The 9031-nt window shown below is 48.2% G+C and overlaps 1 protein-coding gene across 1 annotated transcript; it reads left to right on the top strand.

The window, feature by feature from the left end:
* The first annotated feature begins 2182 nt into the window (after positions 1-2182).
* On the top strand, positions 2183-8601 carry ZBTB42 (zinc finger and BTB domain containing 42). The gene is made up of 2 exons (XM_030007037.2): positions 2183-2400; positions 3820-8601. Exon 2 carries the CDS (start codon positions 3834-3836, stop codon positions 5262-5264), a length of 1431 nt encoding a protein of 476 aa, XP_029862897.1. The 5' UTR covers positions 2183-2400; positions 3820-3833; the 3' UTR covers positions 5265-8601.
* The last annotated feature ends 430 nt before the right edge of the window (positions 8602-9031 follow it).

The raw sequence follows: 9031 nt of genomic DNA, 5'->3' as shown, positions 1-9031 counted from the left end.
CGTCGTGCTTTCAGGAGGGCCTTCAGACACACAGGAGCTCTCGGAATAAAGTTTCTGGGGCAGTTCTTCCTGTTGCCTTGCCCCCAGTAATGACTTCGGGCTTGTTTACATTAGAGAGTTGTACTACCAGTATTTTATACAACCGTAGTTAAATCAGTACAACACCTGTATTGTACCTATCGTTGCCTTGGTGTGAAGGCGAGTATAGTATTTCTGAGTCCTGAAAAAGCAAGCCAACAACGCACAAAATGGATACCTGCTGTTGCGTTTTCTGACATTTCAAACTCGGTAATGACCACACACATACTGTGAAATTGTAATTGGTTTACTAAAAATAAGACACTGCTAGATTGTAGACAATTATTCCTAGCTTACAGCACCCAAACAGGAATTAAAACCTTGGTTCTTTTTTTATCTTATTTTTTCTCCCCTTATTATTAAAGGGGAGGGGGGAAAAATGAACAATGAATTACACAAAATAAGGGATTTCTGCCAAGCGGCATAAGTCATACGAGTACAAGAGACTGCCTAACATTTCCAGTGTACAAAGACAGCGAAACTCTACAAATCCACAAACCCACAGAGTAACTTTGTGGAAACTGCACCCGCACTTTGGGGAAGAAATCGTTCCACTTTTGGCAGAGCCTGTATTATCAGGCTGCGGCTGCAGGATAGTAGCATCTTTAGAAGGACAGAGAGCTCCCGTTCCCAGATCGCGTCTGCCATCGTGGACAAATAGATAAAGCTCTCAGCTTTACTGAACGGTGACAGATTTAACCCCAGCACCTTTAACTCTTTCGCTGGAGCCAGGCACCTCCACATTCTGGGCTGGAGTTTCCCAATTTGAATGGTATGGGTGATAGTATTACCAAATACCTGAGGAGAGCTTTGTGACAATGCAGTCATTAACGCTCAAAAACCCCCTAAATATCCTGGCGTTCGCTGCCAATGGAAATAGTTGAGGTTCGTGAGAGAAAAGGGGTGTCGGCAATGTAGACCCTGACTTCCACGACAAAGAGCCTAAAGATAGAGTATCAAAGAATGGGATTAAATTAGTAACAAATGCACCAATCGATAAACCCAATGTTTTAAGGTGCTAATGCTACCGTCGTGCCTTGGAAAAGACATAGAGGGGGGAAGGAAAAAAAAAAAGTTGCTATCCTGCGGATTTTATAATCTAGACGAGGCAACCTAGAGGAAGGAAGAGAAAGGAGTTTCCCCGCTTTACTTGTTGGAGGCTAAAGCAGGGGCTAGAGACTGCGACTGGCACCACGCAGCGTGTGCGCAGGGAAGCTCTGAAGTGACCCCACTCCTCCGCTCCCCCCTCCTCCGCCCACCCAAACCTAACAGCCCTCTCAATCTCATCCCTTTTTCTTTTCAAGGGCAGCAAAAACCCTAAGCAGAGACCTCGACCCTCAAGCCGCCGCTTCAGGTCTGCGGCCACCTCCGCCCCCCCCCCCCGGGCGCTGCTGCAGCCCGGAGCCTCCCGGGACAACCCACGGCACCGACGCGTCCCCCCCGCGCCGGCTTCCCGCGGGGCGAGGGAAGCACCGGGGGCTCCGGGGGCACCGGGGGCCGGAGTTTTGCGGCGGATTTCGGGGGCGGGCGGGTCTGCCCCCGGGCGCTGCGCTGGGAACCGCGGCCGGGCCCCGGCCCCGCGCTTCTGCGCTCTCTCCCTCTGACGGCGCTCACTTCTGATGAGATTACAGCTAATTAAAATTTAAAATTCAAATCAACTATCGAAAAGGTCATCTTGAAAAATCCGTAGGCATCTGGTATTTATCCGCTGACGCGCAACTTAAGATAAATCCGGGGGAGCGCCTCGCCTTCTCGCCCCATCCCCGCCGCGGGGCAGGCGCCGCGCAACTCCCGCTGCCGCGCTTCCCCCCCCCCCCCCCCCCCGGCCCCTCCGCGGGCGCGGAGGCGGCCCCGCTCTCCGCCGGGCAGCCCAACCGCGGCACGTCGGGCTGCAGCGGGCGGGCGTGCGCGCCCTCTCCGCGGCGGCGCAGCGGAGTTGGGAGCGGGACGGCCGCGCTGCCAATGCAGCGGCCGGGAGGGGGGGAGGAGGAGGAGGAAGGAGGAGGAGGAGGAGGAGGAGGAGGAGGAGAAGAGGGGGGGAGGGCGCAGCCGGCAGCGCACACCGGCCGCCGCCGGCGGGGCTGGCCGGGGCGGCGGGGGCTATTGTGTGCACCAGACGGGGACACACACACACACACACACGCACACACACTCACACACACGCACTCACACGCACCCGCGGCTCGGAGGGAAAGTATCGCGAGAGCGGCCGGCTAACAACCTGCTCCACAACACCGCCGCGCCGCCGGCCCCGCGCCGCACCCGCGGAGCGCCGCGCACCGCCGCGCACATGCGGACGCCCAGCCCCGCCGTCGCACGCCGGTAAGTAGGCGCTGAGCCGGCCGGGAGGGAGGGAGGGAGGGCGAAACCCACCCCCGCGAAGGGAAAGTCCTCCCCGCAAAGTTGGGGAGCGCGGCTGCAAAGGGCGGCGGGGAGGGGGGGGGGGAAATCTGAAAAGCGGCTCCGCGGTGCCCCCCCCCTCCCTCGCCCTCCCCCCCGCGCTGCGCGGAGCCGGGCGCCGGCGAAGGTCACCGCGGCGGGCTGCGGGGAGCAACTTTGCGGCGGAAGGTGGGATCCGGGGTGGTGGGGGGGGGGGGAGTATGTAAAAGGGGGGGGGGGCGGGCTCGGGGCAAGTTTGTGGGATTTAATCGCGGGCTATAAATGGGGCTGCTGGAACTTTAAAAGGCAGCAAGCTGTGGTTGGCTGGTAGCGAGATTTGGAGTAACATATGGCATTAAAAGGCGCACAGCTGGAGGTAGCATTTCCATCGCAGTGAAGTCAGAGCAGCTGACTCTCCAGCTTGCGGTGTAATTAGCAAACCGAGCACTCCTCCTTCCCTCCCTCCCTCCCTCCCTCCCGCCTGCCTCTCTCTCCCCCCCCCCCCCCTTCCCTCCCGCCGCGCCTCGCTCGCACTCGCGCACGCACCCGCGCCCGCGCTCCCTCCTGCCCGCCCGGCTCCGCGCCCGCGGCCGGCTCCGCCGCGCCCCGCGGGAAGGTAAGCGCCCGGCCGCCGCAGGTAGCCGGCTGCAGCCTCAGCCCTGCCCTCTCGCTGGCCTTACGCCGCTGATTTCCCTCCTTGGCTTTTAATAACTTCAAGGGAAACTTTTTCCTTTTATTCTCCCCCCCCCCCCCCGACACCCCCATTCCCCTCCGCCCCTTTCCGCATGCCGGGGCCGGGGCCGCTTCTCCCCGCCCTGCTCCCTCCCTGCAAAAACGGCTCTTCCCCAGCGCCCGCTGCCGCTGTTTTGTTGTGATTCGGTGCATAACGACTGAGGATAAAGTTTAAATGTGCGTGTGTGTATGTGCGTGACGTGGGTAATGTGCTTTATTAAAAGATGCCCCGAGTTAGTGTTGCTGGGAAGACAGCCTGGGAGTTTATGCTTTTTTTTTTTTTTTTTTTCCCCGTGTGTGCTTTCCTCCTCTTAATTTTATTAAAGTGCTTAGTGAGAGAAACAAAGGTTGGAGGGGCTGCTGCTTTACTAGCTTTTGTTTACTTACAATCAAGTTTTTCCTGTTCGGAGCAGGTGCGAAAGGATGAGAAGCATGTTGTGTTGGGGTTTTTTTTCTCCACGCCCCCCCCCCCCCGCCCCCCCTTAATAAAACTATTATAGACAATTAACAGTAAACGTTATCTCCAAGGCTGTTTCTTTGGCTTGTGTTACCAAAAAGCCGATCTGTTTGTTACAGCTGCTAGGAGGCTTTAGTTTACAGTAGCATTCAAGTTTTTCCTGTTTTGAACAGGTTATGAAGGAAGAATGGAGTTTCCAGACCATAGCCGCCAGTTGCTGCAGTGTCTGAGTCAGCAGCGTCACCAGGGCTTCCTGTGTGACTGTACTGTTTTAGTTGGAGAAGCTCAATTCAGAGCTCACAGAGCCGTTCTTGCCTCTTGCAGTATGTACTTCCATCTTTTCTACAGGGACCAGTTAGACAAAAGGGATATTGTGCATCTGAACAGTGACATTGTCACAGCCCCTGCCTTCAGCCTGCTGCTCGAATTCATGTACGAGGGAAAGCTGGAATTCAACAGTCTCCCGGTCGAAGATGTGCTGGCTGCGGCTAGCTACCTTCACATGTATGACATTGTGAAAGTCTGCAAGGGCAAGTTGAAAGATAAAGAATTATGTTCGGAAGAGAAGATTAATGATGAGGCGGCTAGTTTGGAGAAAGCGGAGCATTTTCTAGACGCCGGAGTGCCCCTGGTCCACGAGTTTGACCCAGGAAACAAACAAAAATTCAGCGTTGCAGAATACGAGAGAGCAGCAGGCAAAGAAAAGGTCAGCAGTCACCCCGCCTGGTCCTCTGATCATATAAGTGTCAGCTCTGTGCCGACAGAGGCAGAACCGTGCGCCGCAGCAGCTGGAAAAACAAAGGCTAATGTCAATAGTTCCACGGGACCTTTGTCCCAAAGGTCTGTTAACCATCCCCTGGCTTCGAGTGATGTGGACTGCGCGCTGGATTTGTCTTTCAAGCCCGTGCCGGGGAGAGATTCCTTACACCCCTCCTATGTCTTTGGACAGCTGGCTTCCGACAGCCAGCAGCAGGGTACCGAGCCACTTGTTAAAGATGAACAAGACTTGCTGTCAGATCAGGAGGACGGCGAAGCCAGGAGTCCGGAGAGTCAGCATTTTGGGAATTCAGCCAAAAGCCTAGTGACAGGGTTAGGACACATGTTTGCGGGGAATGGCAGCTCTCATGCCCGAGAGGAGGATATAGATCACGAGCGAGACGAGAGCGAGGACGACATGGATTCGTCGGACATCTCCTCCTCGGGCGTCCTCGTGCCTCCCGGGCATATCTGCATTTGCCCCCTCTGTAGCAAGGTGTTCCCGAGCCCGCACATCCTTCAGCTCCACCTGAGCTCTCACTTTCGCGACAAGGACGGCTCCCGGACCCGCCTGTCCCCCGACGGGTCGGTCCCCACTTGTACCCTCTGCGGAAAGACTTTTTCTTGCATGTACACCTTAAAGAGGCACGAGAGGACTCACTCGGGGGAGAAGCCCTACACCTGCGGCCAGTGCGGAAAGAGCTTCCAGTATTCCCACAACCTCAGCCGCCACGCGGTGGTGCACACCAGGGAGAAGCCCCACGGGTGCAAGTGGTGCGAGAGACGGTTCACGCAGTCTGGGGATTTGTACAGACATATCCGCAAATTTCATTGTGGCCTTGTAAAGTCCTTGGTTGTTTGAGACGTGCGATTTTTTTTTTTTTTTTTTTTAAATTTTTTTCCCCCTCCGCCCTTTTAAAACAAAACAGGAAAAAAAGGCAGCATCTGAATTTTAATTTTTTTTTCCCTCCCTTCCTTTATTTTATTTTGGTGATATTCACTTCAGGTATATGATCTTTAAAAGATGCAGAGGTATACACTCCAGAGGCCTTTTAATGCAATCCTTCCACCTCTCCATCTCCCCCCTTCCCCTGCCACTCGCCCTTCCCAGCACTGTTCTTTAGGTCTTCTCTTGCGCACCCATGTTACATTATTAATGTGAAATGATCTAAGTAATTCTGCAATGATTTAGCATCTGTTTTCATGCTGGAAGTACTTGCCTCGTGGTCAGGGTTTTTTGGGTTTTTGTTGTGGTTTTTTTTTTTTTTTTTTTTTTTAGTTTGAAAAAAGATTATCAGCAAATTCCGGAGAAAAATTTGGATTCCGTTAAGCTCCCCTAATGCTCTCTGCGTGTTGCATAGAAACATCCAAAGAGATGAACTATGATTTAAATACATTTCAGTGTAGAGAAACTTGTCCGCATATCGCAGAGTATGCAGATGTACTCTTATGTTACAGAGCTAGACGAGACCTTAAATTGGCCCAAATTATAAGGGGGTTGAGGATTCCTGGCTGCATCTTTGGTACTGGTCATTTTTTATTCTCTTTATTATATTAGAATAGTTCTGCAATCGATCCTAAAATCTGAATGAGAAGTTTTTGCCTCAGGACTTGACTTAAATTTTCCCCTTCCACCCATCCTCTTCCCTGGGCTCACCTACTGAAAAGCTGCTTTTGAGCATAAAACGTGGATGGAAAAACTCTTTCCGTCTGCGGCATATTCACTCCTGAAATGTTGAAGGATGCGCGCTAGGGCGTGTGAAAAAATCATATGATACGTGAATATTTTCATTCCCATATCGACACCCAGGGGCTGATCTCTCCCCCTTGGTGGGGAGGGACAGCAGCCCTAAAGCAGCTAAAAAACCCCTCTCGATGTCGGGCTCCTGGGGTGTCTCAGTTCAAGGTAACTCGTACCACACGTGTTAGGAGATGCCCTGCTATCTTGTCCAAAAAGTTTGCTGCTAAGCTAAAATCGGCAGCTTGGAATTATATTTTCTTTTATTTTTTATGAAGTTGGTGATTCCCTCTGGGCCAAGTTCTGTGCAATCGCCAGGGTTTCAAAGGGGCAGTGTGAAGATAAACTGCTGGAGGGAAAACGTGGCCCAACTTTTTCCCCCATGTCTCCCACTTGTTCAGGGGAGGGGTTTGGGGTATTTTTGGTGGGTTGTTTTTGTTTTTTTTTTTTTTTAGTTTGTTTGTAAACTGAGGCTGCCTGTAACTATTACCAGTTTTACTCCAAATAACTCAATTACTTGCCTAATAGAGCATCCTTTGGTCTGTGCATGTCGGTAAATATCAGATTATTCCCTTCCAGTCAAATAATCCATTCAAGGTACATGTACAAGCGACTGAAATATAATAATAATATCTGAGGGTTTTGAATGTTGTTCTGCTGCGTTAGTGTTGCTTCACCAGCTTTCCTGACACTCCTGGAGTTGTTTTGTGGAACTTAAGCGTTTATTTTAAAATTAATTTGAAGCACTGAGTTAGATTATTTTTAAAAGTTGTGCTTAAAATACTGTATTTCATCTTATGAAGAAAAAATTTCCCAATGCCTTCCCCCTCTGGTCCAAAAACTGAGCACTACCTACATAAATAATATGGGATTGATTTCTTTTTTTTATTTTTATTTTTTTAAAAAATAAGTACTTCCTCTTTTAAAGAAAATCAGGATATACTTGTTACAGCCTCCTCTTATTATTCATCTCTTAAACTATGAATGTACATGTAATGTGAAATTTTGCTTCTATTTATAGTTTTGGGTTTTGTTTTCAGTCTCATTTCTTGACTGTAAAATATTTTTGCTGAACCTGTTACATATGAAAGTTGTGGGAGAGTACTGTATCTTGAACATAAGTGGCTTTGGTACTGTGGTCTTATTCTACTTAATCAGTTTTTTCTCTCTTTTTTTTTTTTTCTCCTTTTTGCTGTGATTGGAAATAGCACTGAACAAAATCTACTAAAATTAAGTTATTTTTCTTTCTACTAAAATTAAGTTATTTTTTTTCTCCTGAAGATACTTGATATAGTATTTATTAGATTTTTTTTTTTGAAGTGGAATTATTACTGTTAATCTATTTCAAAACTAGTTAATTTACACTTCACTTTAAATTTTATAACAATGGGTTTTGCATGTTGAACAACATGTAAAGAGCTTAATGTAGAGTCAGCATTACTGAAGCTGGTAATCTTAATTTTGCATTTTTGTGACACTTTTTGCATTTCAGTCTTCAATTACTGTTTCTTTTTTTTTTATTTTTTAGAAGATCATAAAATAGGATGTGCCATAAGAACATCATTAGTGTATGGAGCAGGGAGAAGTTGAAACAAGTTTGTGTCTGATCTTAGTATAGAAATAATTCATTAAACTGATGCTATGAGCATGCTCTGTACTGCAGTGAATATGGGGCAAAAGTTTTTTTTAAAAAAAAAAGGCAAAAAAAAAAAGACTTTCTCGTTCTTGACTACATCATGAACACGCTGTTCTCATAGTCTGGTATTTGTGTTCCCACTCCTCATAGCTTGAATTTCTAAAGTAAAAAAATGTTTGCACTTATTTTTGTTCTTAAGGTGACTTTTTTTGGCTATCTCTCTGTGTGTGTCTCTTATTTTTAAGTTGCAATAGCTCGGAGCATGTTTTCAAAATGGTTCATGACTCTTCAGAGAAGTACTAAAAACATGGCACACTTATGCTTGTCTCTTCATAAACTATTTCACTGTGGGGCAGTTACTGTTTCTGTAGGGAACAGTCCTGCTCTGCATTTTAAACACTGGATTTGTCTTCTACTACAAAAAAATACTGTGAAGTTAATGTAAAAAAAAAAAAAAATCATTGATATTTTTAATTGTTTTTAATCTTGGTGCAGTTCAGATTAAATATGTATATTTAAAGACACTAATTTTTGTGGGAGAGTTTTATAGTATACAGTATGTAGAAAAGCTATTGGAATGGAATATATTTTATAAAAACGTTCTATCACTGTTTTATAGTGAACTATTTTTTCTTCAGTGTTAGCGTAATACTGTTAGTCTAGATACGACAATCGCAGGAAGAGTGATTCAAGCTACTGTTAGCGCTTAGTTTTGCGTGGAGTTCTGTTTGCAACTGTATTGGTATGTGCTGTACAATGTGACAATCGTGACTAGGATTGTTGTCTTTATAAATTTACACAAAATAAAACGTGCTAGAGTTGTAAGCTTGAGCCTCCTCCTCCCCCCTTTAGCAGAAGGGTTGTGGTGTTTGGGGTTTTTATTATTATTTATTTTTATTTTTTATTACTAATGTTTTACAGATGGTTGTGCTGCTTTTTTAATTATTATTATTTTATACTCTAATAATTTCTTTCTTTTTCAGGGCCATGTGGAATTTTAGGCATGTGAGGAGCTGCAGTATCTCAGTCAGAGCCTGACCGAGCATTTCCTTAGTCGCTGGGCAGGACTAAAACCAGCACCACTTCTGCATTTGAACCAGAGTATCAGGGAGGTTTGCACGGGCTCAGCTCTCCCTCCGACGCCCCGAGCGAGCTTTGGACCAGCCCTGCCCGGAGCGATGCTGCTTTACGGCCGCGGGCGGGTGCTGGGGCCCGGGTGACAAGCCCGCGGATGCAGGAGCGATGCAGTGTGCAC

Source organism: Aquila chrysaetos, chromosome 2 (assembly GCF_900496995.4).
Source record: "Aquila chrysaetos chrysaetos chromosome 2, bAquChr1.4, whole genome shotgun sequence".
NCBI classification, from domain to species: domain Eukaryota; kingdom Metazoa; phylum Chordata; class Aves; order Accipitriformes; family Accipitridae; genus Aquila; species Aquila chrysaetos.
Note: the sequence above shows the minus strand (reverse complement) of the source record. Positions and strands in the feature narration are given on the sequence as shown.

Bases quoted from the DNA above. Each gene is read 5' to 3' on its own strand.
- ZBTB42 (XM_030007037.2), top strand. From the start codon at position 3,834: ATGGAGTTTCCAGACCATAGCCGCCAGTTGCTGCAGTGTCTGAGTCAG.